A 20,219-nucleotide genomic window follows, 5' to 3' on the forward strand; every position below is an offset into this window, starting at 1 on the left:
CAGAAAAAAACAGAACAGTCTCTAAACACACTGCCACACAGGTCTGTGAATACAGTAGTAAGTTTTATTCAAACGATAAAAGACAAGTGTCACAGTAATCTGACAAAAATAAAAGTGCTTGCGAACACAATCAAACTTGGCTCTCTCACATGTAAAAGAAACCAAACAGATACAGTGTGCTACTATTGCAGCTTCTCCATCACATTGTCCCGCTCAACTTGACTGTTCTATTTAATTCTACTCACTTTTGGTACCAGGTACTTTTTTGGATTTTTTTTGTTTTTTTTTGTTGCAGATCTATTAGCTGGTCATCGTAGGGACAGAACTTACGTAAAGTCATCTTTAACACCATATTCATACTCCTGGAACCAAACAGATCAACGTCTGCATCTCTTAAATATGTCCACGGAGTGGTTTTGTTTTGCGGGTCGCCATCTATTCTATAGTAGCTTGGCTGGCAGCTTTGAGCAGGATGCCCCGTGTAGTGCAATGATGACTCAGTGATGTAATGATGTTGCAGGACGTGATAGCAAAGAAGTACCAGGAACTATGTCCACAACTTTTGTTCGATGGAAAACCAAAAAAGCCGAGTAGAGTCGAGTTGAGTTGTACCATGCGCTGGAAAAGTGGTTGACTATGTTAAGTCACACTCTGGCTAGAAGTCAAAGATGCATAGGAGACCTGACGACGCCTCTCTGAAGGCTCCAGCTGCGTTACTGCATGATGAAACAAAATGAACATATTCTACATATAAATTACGACAAACAGTACAGAACATGCCGATTTCCAAAACAACAAAATGTGTTATTTTGAACGTCACATAGTTATTGAAAATTAGACAAAGATTATGTAGAAATTAGAAACGTTCGGAAAAGCTTTTTTTTTTTTTTGCCTGTCGATGACGACATGACAGTAGCAAAGGGGATTTTAACAGGGTAGTATCATCAGAGTGAGAAGTGCAGTGTTTTCAAACAGGCTTAGATTTGCACAAATACCTATAAATGCAGCTCTTAATTACCAAACAACTAATGTTCTCATAGTTACAAATGAAAATAAATAAGTCAATAAATATTTTTTTTAAACTTACATCTGGAAGCTTTTGCTGCTCTGTTTTTTTCAGTCATTCGCTTGTGACCTGTGAAACTTTCTGAATCTTCAATCTTCTACCTAAAAATCAGCAGTTCATCATCCTGAGCTTCACCCAACTTTTTTAAATTTCATGTGGTGACTCTTTTTCTTTTTTTTTTTTGTAAATTGATTAATATTTAGAAAAGAAGGAAGTCATTTGTCACAAAGATAGAAAACAGGAACAGTCTCAGGGTAAAATGTTCTTTTTTCTGGTTAAATATATGACTTCAAGAAATGGTTCGACATTTTATGAAATACACGTATTTGCTGACATGCCGAGAGTCAAATGAAAAGAACAATACTGCTGTTGTGTCTGTGCGGTAAATATGAAGCTCAAGCTAACAGCTGGTTAGTTTAGCCTCAAAGGTTCCCAAACTTTTCCAACCAAACCAAATTTCCTAATAGATTACCACTTCACAGTTTGGGAGTCGCTGGATTAAATAGACACCAGACAAGGTCTTTTTTTTCTATTTCCAGTCTTTATGTTAAGATAAGCTACCTGTCTTTTGGCCATATCTTCATATTTACCACATACACGAGGGTGACATCAGGCTTACTCCAGGCAACAAAGCAAATTAGCGTTTCTTTTTCCAAAATGTCAAACTGTTTCTTTGACATCATTAGCTTCACCTGATGACCGGCAGTTTGTAAACTGCTGACTTTAGTTTTGATCTTCCTCCTCACACGTGCTTGATGGTTGATAACATTTCAAATGTCGCTGACTCTGCGCTCAAGTACCTCTACAGATTATCACTCCATCCTCTTCCCCTTCCTTGACCCTCTTCCCCGCTCCAGTTTCCTCCCCCATCTCCAAACCCTCTGGCCTGGTTTTCCAGCGGCAGGTCTACACCACATCCCTCTACTATCTCTACCACTAAAACGTAAGACCGTCATAGGAGCTGGCTACAATAATACTGGATTTCTACACTTGCCAAGCAGACAAAATACTGCAGTGCTACAATATTAAGAAGGCAAATAATTCCTAACATATAGAGCTTATCACAGCTCTCAAGGCCAGAATACATCGAGAGCAAATTGAATGTGTGTAAAATGTATCTACTTACTACGCTGAGTGTACTCACTTGGTTGTGTTTAATGGCACATCAAACAACCTTGAGAACACTTTGAATTTATGAAGGCAGATCTGACAAGCTGTTCCTCTGACGGGAAGCCAAGCCTTTCTGCAAACAACAGACAGGGATGTTACAAAAGTGTTTTTTTCCCCCCCTTTAAATCCTGGTTCGACTGGAGAAAACTGTCTCCATCTGTCGTTGTAAACACTCACACAACATGGCTAGAATGTATTGTATGTTTTCAACGGGATTTTTTTTTTCCAAATAACTTTTTGGCAACTGCAGCTTGCAATTTATATCAGTTGAAAACAAAGTGGCAGTAAAACACAGATCTCCATTGGGCTGGTCCCTTGAACCTCAAATTGTTATGCAGTGCGCACATAGAGTATCAATATGGCTGAATTGTTTCCAGTTTGCTCAAAATGCATTTCGGCCCCTAATACATCTGCGGCTTTGACGTCCCGACATCACTTCCTTAACAGCCACTGATCTCCCAACTGAAGTTTATCACCTAGGTCAAAGTAAAAATGCTAGTGCAAAGGCCAAAACCACAACTTCCCAAACCCAACTTTTAACCCCGAAACAAAAACCTCCAAACCCAAACCATGACCTTCAAAAAAAACATTCAAACAAATACATTCAAAGCTTAACTTCCAACTCTAACCTTTATACTTAAATGGTCACCACATCAGGCCGGCCTTCATCGTACGCCGAGCTCGGATCCCTCTGCCCCCTGACCTGGTCCCATCCCTCATGACCCGAAAACATAAAACCTAAAAAGTAAATCCGACTCATTCTTTGCCTTTGAATCCAAGCAGCCAGGAAGCGCTGCTCTAGGAGCTGATGATCTGACCTGACCAGGTCTCGTGCTTAGTGCCCGGATTCTGGTGGGTGATCACCACATCGACAGCCTGGATCTTCTGGTTCTTGGGAGGGATAGGGCACACCTTGTACGTGACCTCATCCCCTTCCATAGGCACATACTCCCCGTCAATGCTGTCCAGGAAACAGAAATCACATCAAAAATAGGAAGTAATTAATAAGTATTGGTTATTCATATATTTGGCCAGTACTTTCTTTCAATATAAACTTTTTCAACTTCAGAATGATTCTGAAGCTAAGGTGAGTTTTGACATGAAGCTGCTCTAATAATGCACTCGGGCCAATAAGGAATAAGGAGCCCTGGTAGAATAGGAAATAAAGATCAGGTAATTGGTTTTCTTTCGCATTTGTATTGTATAACGTGTCCTAAATTTCCACGGAAAGCCTCAGATCCACCTGTTGCTGTCACCTTCCCGGCTTATTCCAATCATAAAAACTCTAATATAGTTTCAATCAGTCCCTTCAGAAGTTTTTTTTTTAAATTGTTGCTTTCACAAAATGTTAAAATTTCAGCAGCGTTTGTCAAAGATTTTGAGGTCATTTGCAAGTTTTATGGGTTTTTTTGGGGTCGAAATTGCGAAATTATGTAATTTGTTACTGTTTGGAGCCCGCTGGTCTATATGTGCTAGAAGTTAAATGCTGAACAAATTCACCGACTAGTTGCAGGACAGCTCAGTGAGGTCACTCACTCAGAGATGTGGACAAAGATGTCCTCCCCTCCATGAGACGGACGTATGAATCCATGACCCTGAGACCTGGAGAAGTTTTTACACACTCCTTTAAATACAGGACCTGATTTGGCTCGCACTGTCCTGCAGAGAAACAGAGACGTAGACAGAAACAGACAGAGAGCGGGGCAGTGCATTATAAATCATCACCACAGTAATTTGAAGACGTTATTTTTGGATAATCAGTATAAAAAAAAAAAATTTTAAAAAAGGAAAACTCTCGGCCAATATGTTCGTACTCACGCTGAGTATGTGCGGGTGCGTTTGGTAGGCAGTGGGCTGGGCAGCTCTCCAGGCTGGGGCGGTTTCCTCTCCCTCTCCCAAACCCGGCTGCCCTCCCTCAGGAAAGGGAAGGAGAGCTGCAGGGGAGTGCGTGGGGAAGCGAGGGGCAGCGGGGGGTCTGCCGGCGAGGACGGGTCGGGGTCTGACATCTCCACTTGTTGCAGGTCGGGAACTTTTTTTTACTCCCCCTCTTTTTTTTTAACGTTTCCTCCAATGGTGTGCAAAGAAAAAGAGGGAGGAGGGTTACACCTCCTGCATGGCACGAGTGTGTTGTGAGGGAGAGGAGATGTTCAGAGCGGAGCTCTTGCAGCTGGAAGGAGTGGAGCGACGACACGCTGCAATAAAGGAGCAAGAAAGGTACGAGAACGATGACAGAGAGAGAAAGAAAGGCTTCGTCAGGGATCAGAGGCTGACAAAGACACACAAAAACCCTGAAGGTGAGATTCACAACGTTAAAATGTTACTTTGTGGTGAAGTGCTTTCAGCGTCTGTTGCTTTTACTCACTTCCCCACTAACTGCCTTCATTTTAGTCAGACATATTTTCCCAAATAACAACAGCGGCCAGACAAGCTTTTCCAACTGATTACAAAACTGATTAAATGGCTTCGAGCAACCTATATTCCAACCCAGCTTTAATTTTGTCTGGTATTGATGCACATTTTACTGCAGGGACATTTTTTGTGTCTAGTTTCCACCAGTGAGGTTGATGATTACTCTGGACCTGTGCTCTAGATGTCAAAAAGCACTGCATGTACGTATATACGTCCCATTCCCGTGAAAATGATATCTGAAATTTGGCACAAACGTTTACTTGGACTTGTTGAACTGATTTGATTTTGGTGGTCAGAGGTCAGGGGTCAAAGTCAATATGAGGTCATTATGATATCACAATATTACTACAAAATTTCTAGCCATCTTTGTTTTCTTCAGTCGGTGGATCCTTTAAGCAACTCACTATCACAGAGTAACATTGTAAATTGAATCATTACAAAGAGGTTTAAGAAGCACGCGTAGAGTGAGATATTAACTTTTGTCCAAAATGGACACTTATTGTCTCTGTCCGGTAAACAATCCGGTCTAAATTCAGTTATACTGAAAATTTGGAATAAACACAAAGGTGTCATCAATGTATCATCAACTCAGTCATAAATCCTTTGTATGATAACACTGGATAAAAACATTATTGCCCAGAACTGACATACCTCAATTTATTTATTTTTATTTTGGTAATTTGAAGCCCTCAAAGTTGTGCTTTTTTTTTTATACTTAATTTCTCCCTTCATTAAAGTTGAATATTGGTGCATTATGCTTTTTTAATATGAAGGCCTCCAACAATTTGAATCCGACTCCACCAATGAACGTTGTCACATTTATCCATTAAGAAAAAGGTCACATTACAGACCCTGACAAAGGCTCCGAAATGTCCAACAGTTGATTCTCCTTTAATCGTGTTTGATAGTGAATCCCTTCTGGCTTTGTACAACACAGTTAGGTGTACAACAGCCGGAAGCTACTGTGAGAAAATAACAACAAAATTAGATTTCCAAGGGAAAGGCCACAATCTCGCAAAAGGTCCCAATAAAATGTAAATAAAAATCCAATCCTGGAGGTGCTGGGCTCGGCTCATCACACATTATTACATTAAAGTGACCACTTCCAGCAGACTGACATCCATTACAGGATTGCTCGGTATTCTCACAACAAGCTGCTCTCTGAACCGTTTCATTTCAGAGCTCCACCGTGCCTCGACACAAACCCAATTATCATTTCATAACTTACGGTTGTGATGTGCGTGTCATTAGCCGGCTCATTATGACATTCGCTACAAACACAAAGGGCTCCGGGGCCGTTGTTCTGCGGCGGTTAGACACCTACACTAAAACATGGTTTATCGTGAAACCACAGACGTGTGTGGGCGGGATATTGGGGTCATCGGCAGCCACCCCCCGGCCATTCTTTATGTTTTCAGGCTGAGTGTTCGACAAAGACAGATGAGATGAGTGCGTGTCAGAGTGAGTCCCACTGGCTCCATCTAATATCACACTCTCTGCCTCTCACAGTCAGTCTAAATATAGCCGTGTGTGGTGGGATGGAGGCTATCTTTGAACCGGACCACAGGATCCCGGGCAGGAGGCCTCTTGAGGCACAGGTTGCCAACAGAAACACGTCATAAACGCAAACTGAGGTTTTAGATGCACAAACACAGCTCACATGAAGAATAAAGAGTGCAAGCCCCGAGATTTTACTTTACTCTCTGAGAGGCCTGTGTGGGATGTTTTATATTGTTTTAGTCTTAATCTTGTGACAATTGTTTTTTTTTTACTGTATTTGAAAAGGTCCTTATTAGAATGATCATTTGTTTAAAGTAGGCAGCATGTACACCTGGAGAAAGAAATATAGGCCAACTAATGAAAACTGAAGTATAAAAAGAAGGAATAGTCTATTAGAATTAGATAAATGTGGAGGGAAGGAAACAAAAATTTAGGTTGTAATTCAATTGTTTTAAAGTAATGTCTGACTGAACGGCCATTATGAGGCCAAGAGTTTGGGTTTTGGCCGTCGCCATCTTGCTAGTTCGGAGCGGTTTTGGAGCCTGTAGCGACCATATTTGGACGAGCTGGGGAGGAGCGACTCCATCTGATTGGAAACCCGGAGGTACTACGTCCCGCCCACTGATAGCCGTAGAAGTGAATCATCCGAGTTCAAATTAGTTTAAAATTTTAATTATTGACAATGATATATAGAGGCACTTCTTATGCTGATGTGCTGACAGAATGACGTCACCTGCTGTATCTTTGCTATCAGTGATTTCTTGTCCTTCTCTTAGGTCAAAGAGACTAAAATAAAATAAGATATATAGTGAATGTGTTTTCGACTGCATTACAGAAGCAACAAGTTACCATGCATCAAGTTTTTAATTCTGTCATATAATTTTGAAATAGCCTGCTTGTATCATTTATTATTTTCATAAGTAGGCCTAATTGCGGGGTGGAAACAACACCCCACAATATTTTCTCAATAAGTAGTAAATATTTAATAATGAAGCAATGTCTTTTGAAAAAGACCTAATGGCTCTGATATGGAAAACATATTTGAGAAGTGCAAATTGTACTTTGGAGTAACTGAGAGGCTTAAGTTGGCCTCTGTGAAGCAGAACCACGTGTGAAAGTATCAGAGGGGTTCAAAAGTCCTCAGCATCACCACAGGATCGGCTTTAATCTCTCTGGTTTAAAAACTCATTGAGGGAAAGAGATGGCTGTTTTGGCTGAAGGGTGATGGGCTTTTTATCCTCTAGGTATCATGTTGGATTTTGTTGTTGATGCAGTGATGATGAGCACCTGTCATCATGGGGGCACAGAGGACCGGGCTGAAAGCATGACTGACGGATGACAAGGCATAAATATGCAACCTAAATAATTCAGCAGCACGAGCTCCTCTTTCATTAGCCCACATATTAGGGCTGTTACCGGCCAACAAATGGGACTTCTTTAATGAGTCTGCAGTGCTGGTGTGTGATGAGTAGTGGGAACTATTTAATCCGGAGGGTGTCAGCCCCGGACTGGAGGAAGGAAGGGAGCTGGAAGGGCTTTGAGAGGAGACAAAAGGCCAAAAGCACCTCCCTGTGAAGCCGGGGCACTGTGGCCGTCTGTGGGGCTCCGCATCAGCATGGGAGACACGTCAGCTCCTCTGCAACACACGGAGCCCGTCTGCAAACTTGTAATCAGCCTTTTAAAGAGACAAACAGCCCGCTTTATGGTGTAATTAGATTAAAATGTGAGGCTGACGGAGCCTCAATAATTCACTACAAAATACGAGCCCTCCAGGCGGGTTGTTTCCAGAACATTCTCACACTGTGGCAGCTCGAGAGGATGGATGCTCCAATGACGGCCGCAAAATGTGACACCTCGCCTCGCCTCGGCGTCACAACATGTTAAAGAATGATGAAGAGTGAGATCGCAAAAAAAAAAAAAATAAATAAAATCTGAGCAAAGACCCCCACACCGGGATCGTATCACCACACAGCCACGAACCGACGCCGCCTGCCCGCCCCGGAGAATAAAAGGCTCGGATGCGTAAAAGCCAGGCTGCACGTCACCCCCCCAAACCCGATCGATCAAACGATTACTTACCGTGATCGGCTGTCAGTCAGACGTCAGACGGCTCCGACTTTCGCGGCGATATAAAGCAATTATGTAATTGAATCGGGTGCGAGCTGCTGGGACATGTGGTGGTGGAGGAGTCTGTGGATGTTGGTATGGATGCGGCGCACACAGGCGGGATGAAAAAGCAGCAAATCAAAAGGAGGCAGCAGAGATGGGGCGGGGGTGCAGGGGGTTACTGTGCTGAAAACAACAGCGGGCTTCACTATGCCACAGTCAAAGCTTTGTTCTCCTCGTGGATGGAAACATGCCTTAATGGCTTTCTTCGGTCCGGGGAGTTTTAATTGGATGTTGAATGGGTATTTGCTTCACAGACTTCAGCCAGCGGGCCATAATGTGCTTTGTCTGTGTCCTTACATATCAAAAAGTCAAATATGTGACTATGTATGTAATATGTACACGTGATCATTTTGTGGGTTTTTGTGACTTTTTCTGGTTAAAGAGACACTTAATAAAGCTTATTTAAAATGTTTTGGTTATATGACAGCTTTGCAGCCTTTTCCCACTAAACTCTGGTCTTTCATGCAATTTCAATGGACCACTTCCTTCCGGGACGTTTCTGATGACATCATCTCAGGCTATCAATGAAAGGCTGTGAAAAGTGTGCATACTTTTATACTGTTTGGGGGTAGTTAGCAAATATGCCTGCATATTTACTAATAACTACCCCAAACAGTTGTGGCTATTTATTATTATTATTATTATTATTATTATTATTATTATTAACTAATGCTACAGTTTGCTCTTGAGCAAGGTAGTTTTCCTCTAAACTGAATCCTATCCAAGTGCAGGAATTATGTTTTAATGTGTGACTGTATTTAATTAAATTACACATTTGAAATGAGGTTTGCATGTCTATTTTTAAATCCTCTATTTTTCTTTTTATCTATTTTTTGCTTTTACATTTTGTAATTTTGTTAGATGACTTGTATGTTTTCCGTGAAGAACTTTGAATTGCCTATTTGTTGAAATGTGTTATGCAAATAAAATTGTCCTTCAAGTATCCCTCAACTTAAAATGTGTTCAACTTATACCTTCACCTCGATGTTTGAGCTCCATCTTGCAGTGCGACACTCGACGGCTGCGTTCAGATTCATCTGTTGACAAGAGTAAATTATTATGTATTCATATTCTGCACATTTCATAATTTTCCTGTACATCCTGTGTGCATATTATGATTACTATTATACTTGATTGTGGACAATATCTAAACACCTGACCTCTGATGTTCCCAAAGAGTTTTAAAAAACATTTAAACACTGTCATTCCCCACAAATCTGAATGCATCAGATTCAAATGTCCTACAGCAGGGGTGTCAAACTCATTTTAGTTAAGCAGCCACATACTGCCCACTTTCTCAAGTGGGCCAGACCAGTAAAATCATAGCATAATAACGCATACATAATGACAATATTTCTCTATGTTTAAATCATTGGTGAAGGTTTTTGGATGATAAACCCTATTTTAAGGTCTTTCTACAATAAACTAGAAACATAAAGACCAAAAACTCAGACATCAGCCCACTGTTCATCTGCCTGGGCTCTCCTCTGCAGATTTAACGGGTCACAAAGCGAGCAGCGAGCGCTTCTGCCTCCGAAGCAGACGTCACATTTACGCTGTTTTTGAAGCAATTACTGGATCGATTAAAAAAAAATTACAAAACGTTTGTACTCATAAACCTCCATATTCTCATAGAAATGCAATTTATGTCTTTCTGCAATTTTCACACTTAGCAAAGTCATCCGGTGGGCCGAGCTGGACCCCTTGGCGGGCCGGATCCAGTCAGCGGGCCGTATGTTTGACACCCCCGTCCTACAGCAAAGGCAGACAGTTTTTTTTTTGTCTTCAGGTCTGTTTTTTTTTTTTTGTCAAATGTGGCACCTCAGTTATTCAGATACATCTGAGCTGTCAAGAACCTGTCACTCAAAAGAGGTGTCAAGGATTCAATTTTTTACATTTACATGGATGAAAAACACTCGATCCTCCTGTAACAATCCTGATTAACAGGATAATCGCAAGCACATTATAAGTGTAAGACTTTGTTCATTTGTCCTGGTTTGAATATTGTTAATATGTACAGAGTTGTAATAAAAAGGATGGTTCAGTCTAACAAGGTTAATGTCTAAAGATATCAATAACTCCAAGTCTAGACAGTGACATCTCTGGAGCCGATGTAAATAAATGAGATCTGTGACTTTTTATTTTACAACCCATTGGTATTTCCATAATACAGAAAAGATAATCTGGGAGAAAAGAAACACAAACACTAAAATGCACATATGGAACCAGACACTTTACATACAGTGGTTTAGCAGAAGGGGGATGGATTTCACCTTCATATGATTGGTACATTTATCTTGCAGGGAGCAGGAAGTGAAGTGTTGCTTCTGATCTGAAAATGACCCCCTCCTCTCTGTGTGGTTTTATTTTCTGGGAGTTAAAAAAAAAAAAAAAAAAAAATGGCACGATACCCTACAAAAAAGGGCACTGGAGATACAGGATGGAAGAGGACGCAGGTCCGAGCTCACCCTCAGCATGAAGAAAAAACAAAAGCCTTTTATGAAAACTCATGCAGGGTCTGGACCTCGGCAGAAAAGAAGTATAATTAAATAGGATGTATTTGACCTTGTAAAAACGTCAGGATCGACGGGGGGGAGCAGTTTAAGGATGGCGGTAGAGAAAGTAGCAGGGAAGAACAGTTGTGTGTTGGTACACAGTATTGTGTTTGTGTGTTGGGAAATGTCTACAACCTGTAACACTTACAGTATGTTTTGTGATGGATGAAAAAATATACCGGAGTGCAGGGCATGGACACAAAAACGCCCCCTAGTGGTGTCACACTGTTACACACACAGTCATCTGAAGTTCAATGGAGCCAACAAGTTACCCTAAATTGCCTGAATCCCAATTATACACATGTGGACTTGCTTTTTTTCAAGTTTATATGCCTTGCAAAACTCTGCAGTGTCTCCTCGTGGCCACCAGGGGGCAGACAAGCAAACTGCAAGTCGGTGAGTGAATAAAAGTGTGCCCACAAGTTTATTTTTGGATCATTACAACTTCACTGAGCAAACTTAACACAGCAGGAAATGAAACAAATGGTGTAATTTTTACCTGTCTAGGCTGTACTTTAAATAACACGAGTAAGCTGACTAAAGCTGATTATTGCCATGCAGAGGTCAAAACAAACCCAAAGCAACAAGCAGCCTCCACTCTGCACTGACGTGTTTGAACAGCTGCAAAAACACTGGCAGCGCATCAGCTGGCAGTGTTTTATGTCACGCTTAGTGTGTGTGTGTGTGTGTGTGTGTGTGTGTGTGTGTGTGTGTGTGTGTGTGTGTGTGTGTGTGTGTGTGTGTGTGTGTGTCTCCCCTTTGTTTTTACAACTGAATCGCTAACCACGTATCACTGCTGGACGCTGAAACATAGCAGCTTACATTAACTTCAAGAAATGCAACGTATTGACAGATGAAGTTTTGAACAAGTATCTGACCAAAGACCAAATGTTCCATCATCAACATCAGCTCGACACTTAGTCCGACGTTTTTCTACTCTTTGAGATATACAAACACATTTCTTCAGTCGAAGCCGTGTGCTGATGCTGATGATGAAACTGTGGTGAACATCCTTCCTCACCACCCTGTTTTCCCTCCTGATAATCCTCCACCTCTGTGTTTTTCTCTACATCCCTCAGTTCATCTGCTTCATCCTGTTGAGGGCGGAGCCTGCCTGGAACCATTCAATCTGCGTCTCGTTGAAGCTGTGGATGAGCTTCAGGCTCTCCTCGCTGCCGTCGCTGTGCTTCACCATGGCGGTCAGAGACTGTGGAGGAACAGAAGAAAGGCTCGTTAAAAGAGGCTTTTTGCTGACAGCTCACTTTAAACCAGGCCGTTTTACCAGCTGCTCCGCACTCCTACCTTTCCTGGAGCGAAGGTCTTAAGTCCTTTGATGGAGATCTTGTCGTCGGGGCGGATCTTGTCGTAGTCTGATGGGTTGCTGAAGGTCAGGGGCAGCAGGCCCTGTTTCTTCAGGTTCGTTTCTAAGGACACGAAGGAGACATGGTTGTTCACCGAGATAAAAAGCCTGCAAACACGGGGGTCAAAGATGTCCACGCTCCTAAATGCAGGGTGAAATATACTAGAATATATGTATAGTAGTTGTGTTTCCACCAGACAGTCAAGTACATTCATATCTGTCCAGAGAACCAACATAATGTATGCAGTGATGACTTTACAGGAATTTGTCCAATAAAGCTGATTCTGACTAAACATGATGCAACAAATAAAGATACATTACATGAAACATTAGCTCACCGTCTCCTTTTCTGTTCCTAAATTAAGGTGTTGAATAATGACCAGAAAAGTGTTTCTGACGATTACTATGATGTCACAATGAAATTAACCTTTTGGATATAAAATGATCCTATTCGACATTTGTGTGAAATGTTGTCATAATTTGCGCCAAGGCCCTCGAGTTAAGGCCACAAACATTTTGTGAGGTCACAGTGACCTTTGACCAACAAATTCTAATCAGTTCATCCAGTCCAGGAGAACGTTTGTTCCCTCGAGGCGTTCCCGAGATACCGCAAAAAACCGAATGCATAATTATGCAAATTCAGGGCAAACTACGAAAGTGATGGACTGGAACAAATCACGAGACATTCAGCATGCAAAGGGGGACTTCAAGGCTTCCTCCATATACTAAACTTCCCCCTCCTCCTGTGTAGTGTTCATGCGGTACCGTGGATTCTGGCGAAGCTCTTGACGATGATGGCTCTGCCGCCCAGATGCCTGGGCTCCAGCGCCGCATGCTCTCTGCTGGAGCCCTCGCCGTAGTTGTCGTCTCCAACCACGACCCACGACACACTGTTGGCCTGCACACAACCAGATACAAGGACTGAGTTCATCTATTCAGCGTTTCAGCAGGACGTGCTTCCATTCAGAGCTCAGTGGCTTTCAAGTGTCGAACAGAAAGTAAAGCAACAGAATTCATGCGATTGGAGCAAGATTATGAACGTTAACATTAAGAAAGAAGCAGCTTTGGCCGAATGATGATGATGAAGCTGAATCTTCCTCCTCTGGGATCCTCACCTTGTAGTGACGGGCCACGTCAGGGACTCCTGCGTAATCTCCTGTCAGGTAGTTCTTGATTTTGTTCACAGCCTCGTTCTCGCTGTTCACCGCGCCGATCAGCATGTTGTTGGAGATGTTGTCGAGGTGGCCGCGGAACTTCAGCCAAGGTCCCGCAGCGCTGATGTGGTCTGTGGTGCATTTTCCCTTCACCTACAGAGACAGAACGTGGTTACGATTAAAAAAACAGCGCTTCTTCTTTCAGCAGCAGCGCAAACTGTTAAAACTCATGTCAGGGACCCGACCTTGATGAGGACCCGCATGTCCTCCAGATCGCTCCCGCTCCACTTGTCGAAGGGCTCCAGCAGCTGCAGCCGGTTGCTCTGCGGGCTGACGTCCACCTTCAGGCTGCTGCCGTCCGGGGGCGGGTGCTGGTAGGTGTCCTGGCCCGGGTCGAAGTCGCGGGAGGGCAGCTCGTCTCCGGTGGGGGGATCCAGCTTGAACTTCTCTCCGTTGGGGGCTGTGAGGTAATCCGTCTCGGGGTTGAAGTTTAACGTGCCGGCGATGGCGAGGGCGGTGACAATCTGAGGAGGAGGAGGAGGAGGAGGAGAAGAAGGGAGGCATTTAGGTTCACAATATGAGCTCGTGTGTCCTCGGCAGCGTGGACTGGTCTGTTGTGAGTTTACCTCAGGAGAAGTAACAAAGGCGTGCGTGGCAGGGTTCGCATCATTCCTGGCAGTGAAGTTTCTGTTGAAGGAGGTGACGATGGTGTTCTTCTCTCCTTTTTTCACATCACGCCTGAACACAAACACACAGACGGTATGTTGACGTGTGGAGTTGAACGAGCTGGCCGTGGAACAAACGCTTCCAAAGCTCTTGGTCTATAGCTACCTGTCCCACTGTCCGATGCAGGGTCCGCACGCGTTCGCCAGGACGACACCTCCCACATTTTCGAGGATCTTTGACTACGGGAGAACAAAAGCACATTAAAGCTTTCATCACTTCACCACCTGTAAGGAAAGTGACTCTCCGCTTCTTCCCAGTGCCAGAACTCACGTATCCGTCTCTCTCGATGGTGGCGCGGATCTGCTCCGAGCCGGGGGTGACTGTGAACTGAGCTTGGCACTGGAGGCCTTTGTCCAAAGCCTGCTTGGCCACAGAGGCGGCGCGGCCCATGTCCTCGTAGCTGGAGTTGGTGCAGCTGCCGATCAGACCTGAAAAGTGAAAGCAACCAGAGGGAGTTAAACTCGCAACTTCATCCTTCTGGTAATGTTCATCTGTGGTCTGCAATTAACATAAAAAGCAGGAGTATGAATGAAGCCACGCAGCTAATCCCTCTCTGGTGGGTTCTTACCAACTTTGACCTCCAGCGGCCAGCCGTTCTTCTCAGCCACAGCACCGATTTCGGACACTGGGTGAGCCAGGTCGGGGGTGAACGGTCCGTTAATGTGGGGCTTCAGCTGGACAGAGAAATAGCATGACGGTGAAGGAACACGCCGATTCTCAAATAAACTCGAAATGTACCACATGAACTGAACCTCTCACGTACACATACATGTTGCTGTGAGTTATTACAGACATGATCAGTTCTAGTGGTAAAACGGGTATTCAGAGGTGAAGGCACATTCTGACAGCACCCACACAGGTTTGCATGTTTTCAGAATAGGTACGAGGTGCGATTAAAAAAGTTCAGAAACTGTTCATGTGCACAAACGTAGCGCAGCACAGAAATGAGCACGGAGCAGGAGGAAGTAATAACTTCTGTGGATAAGTTTTCCAAGTTACATCGCTTTATCAGCATCAGCACCTGTCTCACAAGTGTCTCTGTGTTCTCGTCCTCAAACGATTCCTCATTCATCACTCCCCGCCACCCTTACTTGCTGAATTTGACTTCTTCCTGTTCCCAAAAGTGAATTTCGAGCTGAAGCTGAGCTGTTTTGATACTGTGGAGGAGATCCACCATGAATCACAGATGGTGCCGGGAGAGCTTACAGAATAGGATTTCCTGGGAACCGTCCAAGCATAGCAGGAGCACCGCGAGCGCCGTGTCACTGCACAAGGACGCCACTTGTCTGCTGGGATGGCAGCCAGATTTAAATCAGGTGCAGTTTTTGCTTGTTGTGGGCGCAGTCGGAGAACTTTTTCATCACACTGAGTAAATATTGTAATTTCACGAACAGCTTGCTTTTCAGCGGATTATAAAATACCATTAAAATAAACAATACAAAGTGTATAGAATATACAAATAAAACTTCTGTGAGGAAAGTTGAGATTTGGTCATAAATCTCTGCAGTAGAACTCAGTGACCCCTGAATTATTCAATAAAAAGGCACAAACACCAAACAATCATTTAAAAAAAAAAGAAAAAAAAGACAAACCTCGTCCAGGTTGAGCTCGATGACCTGGTCGTACTCGCATCCTTCATCTGGTACCAATAAGTCAGCGTATTCATCAGACAGGGCAGCGATCTCTGAGGAGAAACACCAGGAGGAGGGAGCCGTGTTGAGACACACTGAATCTCACATTTACAACATCAAAGTCCTCCAGGGAAACTTCTGTAAACATAGTTTTGGATGACATTTCACACACTTTCAATTCCTCCATGTTTTCTGCATGAGAGGTTTTTTAACTGACCGCAATGCCTTTTTGTAATCTTGATTATGTTTTCTTTCAAGTGTGGTATTTGGCCAGATTCAAACAAAGCCCGCTACCAACTCGACACAACTCTATCATTAAGTTTTCGTCACTCTGCATGTGATTAAATGGGAATACTTTTTAAAACGTTATTTATAAGCCCTGAACTTACGTCCACGTCCTGTCTTCTCCATGTAGGTCCTCATGCGGTGGTTGTAGGGGAACACAGAGGTTGTGGCTCCGATCTCTGCTCCCATGTTGCAAATGGTGGCCATGCCTGCACACAAAGACACAATCATGAGCAGTACTGTTGTTATTGTTTCTACACATTTGGTATAAAGAGGGTTGTCTTGGTTTGAAGTGTGTTATTATGGAAGAGTGAAATGTGTTCAAGGTTAAAAAAAAAATTAAAAAAAAAAAACCTTTTATTTCTGACCTGTGCAGGAGATGGAGTCGACTCCCGGTCCGTGGTACTCCACGATGGCTCCGGTGCCTCCCTTCACTGTCAGGATGCCGGCCACCTTCAAGATGATATCCTTAGGAGACGTCCAGCCGGAGAGTTTGCCGGTCAGCTTCACACCGATCACCTTAGAGGGGAATTTATGGTGTTTTAGAAGTGCAGGAACGCAGAGACAAAACAGCTGCAGTTACATACTAGAGGGAGATGAAACAAAGAGACGCGGCAGAATAATGTGTGATAAATGGTGGATTCTTCAAACCTGGGGACACTTGAGCTCCCAGGGGATTCCCGCCATGACATCGACTGCATCAGCTCCACCGACTCCAATGCAGATGGAACCGAGACCACCACCGTTTGGTGTGTGGGAATCTGTACCAATGAGCATCACTCCTGGGTAGGCATAATTCTCTAGGATGATCTGTTAGGACACAAAAATACAACTGTTAGCATAATTATAGCACTATAATTACAGTGGCTCTAAAGATTAGCATGTGCAGCCAAAGCTTCTTTCAAATTTGAAGTAATTATACCTGGTGGATGATTCCAGAGCCGGGTTTCCAGAAGCCGACTCCGTATTTTGCCCCAGCACTGGACAGGAAGTTGTAGACCTCTTGGTTGACTTCCTACGAAGAGAGCCACGACTCCAGCTCAAGTTTAAGATGCTGCGTGTCACATTTTGACAAGAATTTATCATTACAACGCAAGAATATCTTCTGTAAACAAATCCCTCTCACCTTTGCCTTGGCCAAATCCGTCACCCCTCCAGTCTGAGCTTCGATCAGGTGGTCGCAGTGGATGGTGGAGGGCACGGCCACCTTTGGCAGGCCGCTGCTGATGAACTGGAGCATCGCCATCTGGGCGGTGGCGTCCTGCATGGCCACGCGGTCGGGCCGCAGGCGCAGGTAGGTGCGACCGCGGTCGATTTCCTGGTTGTGGGGGTCATCGAGGTGGCCGTACACGATCTTCTCTGAGAGTGTGAGCGGCCGGTTGAGTCTGGAGAGAAAACATTGAACCATATCTTAATGATTAAAGGAGGCTGCATTTCATTTTGCAGTGCGAGTCGGGCAGACTGGTGAGAGCTGGAGAGACAACAACTATCCTGAACAACTGGGGTAAAGTTCAGACAAACATTCGCACAGATAACAGAGTGTTTGAGGAAACAGAGATGTGACCAGGAGCACATAGAAGAACACTGACCTTTTGCGCACAATGTCAACATTGGACTGCAGCTTCTCGTAGTTGACGAAGGAAGTGGGCTCGAAGCGGCTCATGGACACTTGGGCCTTGGCTCTGTAAGCTGCCGACACATGCAGGCGCCTCGCACCGTGACCCAGGGCCAGCTGGAGACACGAACACCACAAACATACCAGTATGAGCATAATCACAGAGCGGGCGATTTATATGGGCAGTCACCCAAAACACGGGGTTATTCGATATGTAAATGTTTCTTTCAAGTTTAGTTCTTTTATTCTGAAAATCTTTGAAGGAGCGAGCCGAGAGAGCAGGCCGGGGGAATACTGTCCCCAAAACCCTCTTGATGTGGAAACATAACTTATATAATGGGAAGTTAGCTGGTGAATGCGATCCTGTTCTCAGTTCAGTCTCTAGTGTCAGATGTCGGCGCCTCATCTCACACATAAGGTCGACCACAAATACATTCTCAGCTTATGAAAACACTGGCTTCACTCCTTTGAAACACTCAATGAAGACTTTAGGGTTAATTTTTTTACATCAAACGGTGCATGTGACTGGATTTACAAGGGGTGGAAACTTGAGGAGGCGTTTGTTTGTGTCCAGAGTCCTGCCCGATCAACTATAAAGTGGTCCTTATGTGACCTTTAACCCACAAGCTCCCTCCGGAGCAGCTGCTGAGGAACGTCCAGGAGAAGACGGCGCTTCTACAGCTGCAGCTCGGTTTGAATATATATTTTCATGAATGATTGTAAAGCAAGCTGTGAGCAGAGATTTTTTTTTTTAAATCACGAGAATAAATCAAAGAAGCTTCCTGATAAGAAACTGTGGAGCCGCTGAAGGTCGACAATGACCAGAAGATGCATCCTAAAGATTAGCGGTCACTCGATGAAATAATCGGTTGACTTTAAGTGTCAAGAGGCGACGAACAAAGAGCTGCTGTCAATCAATGAAGAAGACAATTCACGAGTTAACGCTGAAATCTAGTTTTAGGTTTAGTCATCAATTTTAGAGAGAATTAAGGGTAAAGTTTGAGGCTTGGCCTTCTGTAGGTTGTTTATTATACATTTTCTATGGATGTAGGTGAGAGGTGAGAGCCAACAACACCATATTATCACAATGCTGGATATGCAGAGTACTGCAATAACATATTTCACAATCTGTTGCTGATTTATTACTTTTTTCAACTGCAAATTATATCCCCCAAAATAAAACATCAAGTTTCAGTCATCTCACATCCATCATTTCTATTACAGCATTATGGGATTGTCAAATACACAGATTGACCCACAGGGTCATAAAACCACTGACAGATTTATTCTTTTATCTAAATAAGAAAAGACGAAGACTTGGCTCTCGTGTATCGATTCAATATTTGATCAATACCTCCCATTATTCAGTCCAAGGTCATAAACTAGTCAACATGTGACTTTCCAGGCCTAAAAACATACAGTTTTTTACGTCACTGTCAGAGGAGGCTGTTGTGGTTTTGTGGTCTCCCTTGTCTTCATCCCCCAGCGGTGAGCGTGATCTCCATTAGAGGTCAATCAGAGTCGACTTTGTCTTCGGATATTGTGAGTTTTGACACCTTGTAGTCTGTGATCATTAGATGACATCTAAAAACACTAAACAGTTATTACTGAACACGTGACACACGTCCTGTGAACCTCACAGCAGAGAGAGGGGATCTGTTTTTCTTTTAACAAATCCTCCCCCCCCCCTAAAAAAAAACTAAGGGCCAGGACCATGTTTTCTCCAGTATGTCCCCTGTGTCCCCTGTGTCCCCTGTGTCCAGACTGTGGATGTCAGCAGCCTGCTGGGAGTCTAACCTTGTTGTAACCTTGCTCTCTCACGACAACCATTACAACGAGCCGACCAACGGTGGGTTCACGTCCTCCGGGTGTCGATCACAACTTCTTACAAACGGAGACATTAGCTGTGATTGATTCGTGATTTATTTCTGTCAAGACCGTCTGTTCGGTCCAGCTCGGTCGGGGGACGCGGTGACCCGGACCGCGTTAAAAACCCGCTAATTACCGGTCTCAGACGTCCCGTCGGGTCACAGCCGCGCGGCGTCACATTCATTTAGTCGGAGGCGGAAAGTGAGTCTGTGAACACGCGTGATTAACAGAAACACGAGTCCGTTTTGTCTCTTACCTGGAGCCGGGCGGCGGTGAGACAGTAGGTTGCCATTTTGTTCACTGACAAAGATGTGAGGGTCGGCGGTGACGTCACGCGATTGTAAACCCGTTTCTTCTTCTTCTTCTTCTTCTTCTTCTTCTTCTTCTTCTTCTTCTTCTTCTCTGGTTTGTCAGCAGCTGGCTTCCCTCCGTGCTACCGCCACCTTCCGTTAGAGGCCGGCTGGACAGCTTCCGCTTTGTCCACGTCCCTCTCAGGTCCAGTATGGTCTTCATCTTGTCCATTCCTCCCAATGCGTCCCCTCTCACATAATCGCGGAAGATTTTTTTTTTTGTATTTCCACGCAAATTTTGATCAAATCTTAATTGCTTCATGATTAGTCAACAGGAGTATTGATTTGTCTAACATCAGATTACAAAGTGCATAAACCATATAAACTGAGAATAGAGAATAATGAGTCAGCATTAGGCAC

General features: G+C 43.8%; 2 protein-coding genes across 4 annotated transcripts; both read right to left on the reverse strand.

Moving 5' to 3' along the window:
- Nucleotides 1-44: 44 nt before the first annotated feature.
- On the reverse strand, nucleotides 45-8,388 carry csdc2a (cold shock domain containing C2, RNA binding a). 3 transcript variants are annotated; one of them, XM_069156058.1, is made up of 5 exons: nucleotides 8,225-8,388; nucleotides 4,055-4,428; nucleotides 3,773-3,895; nucleotides 3,004-3,197; nucleotides 45-716 (listed from the first exon to the last, which is right to left on the reverse strand). In XM_069156058.1, exons 2-4 carry the CDS (start codon nucleotides 4,240-4,242, stop codon nucleotides 3,035-3,037), a joined length of 474 nt encoding a protein of 157 aa, XP_069012159.1. In that variant the 5' UTR covers nucleotides 4,243-4,428; nucleotides 8,225-8,388; the 3' UTR covers nucleotides 45-716; nucleotides 3,004-3,034. The 3 variants fall into 3 exon arrangements, with proteins under 3 accessions (XP_069012159.1, XP_069012158.1, XP_069012157.1); XM_069156057.1 differs by having other exon boundaries at nucleotides 45-2,309; XM_069156056.1 differs by having other exon boundaries at nucleotides 45-3,197; nucleotides 8,225-8,386.
- A 2,040-nt stretch (nucleotides 8,389-10,428) lies between these two features.
- aco2 (aconitase 2, mitochondrial) lies at nucleotides 10,429-19,874 on the reverse strand. The gene is made up of 17 exons (XM_069156060.1): nucleotides 19,766-19,874; nucleotides 17,615-17,757; nucleotides 17,152-17,410; nucleotides 16,948-17,040; nucleotides 16,677-16,835; nucleotides 16,394-16,544; nucleotides 16,130-16,234; nucleotides 15,702-15,793; nucleotides 14,678-14,783; nucleotides 14,380-14,537; nucleotides 14,215-14,288; nucleotides 14,010-14,121; nucleotides 13,629-13,907; nucleotides 13,345-13,536; nucleotides 12,995-13,127; nucleotides 12,172-12,293; nucleotides 10,429-12,076 (listed from the first exon to the last, which is right to left on the reverse strand). The coding sequence occupies exons 1-17, from the start codon at nucleotides 19,799-19,801 to the stop codon at nucleotides 11,945-11,947; spliced, it is 2,346 nt and encodes a 781-aa protein (XP_069012161.1). The 5' UTR covers nucleotides 19,802-19,874; the 3' UTR covers nucleotides 10,429-11,944.
- Nucleotides 19,875-20,219: the final 345 nt, after the last annotated feature.

The sequence above is a fragment of the Embiotoca jacksoni genome, unplaced genomic scaffold (assembly GCF_022577435.1).
Source record: "Embiotoca jacksoni isolate LCO1_2020_lvr unplaced genomic scaffold, fEmbJac1.0.p SCAF_20, whole genome shotgun sequence".
NCBI classification, from domain to species: domain Eukaryota; kingdom Metazoa; phylum Chordata; class Actinopteri; family Embiotocidae; genus Embiotoca; species Embiotoca jacksoni.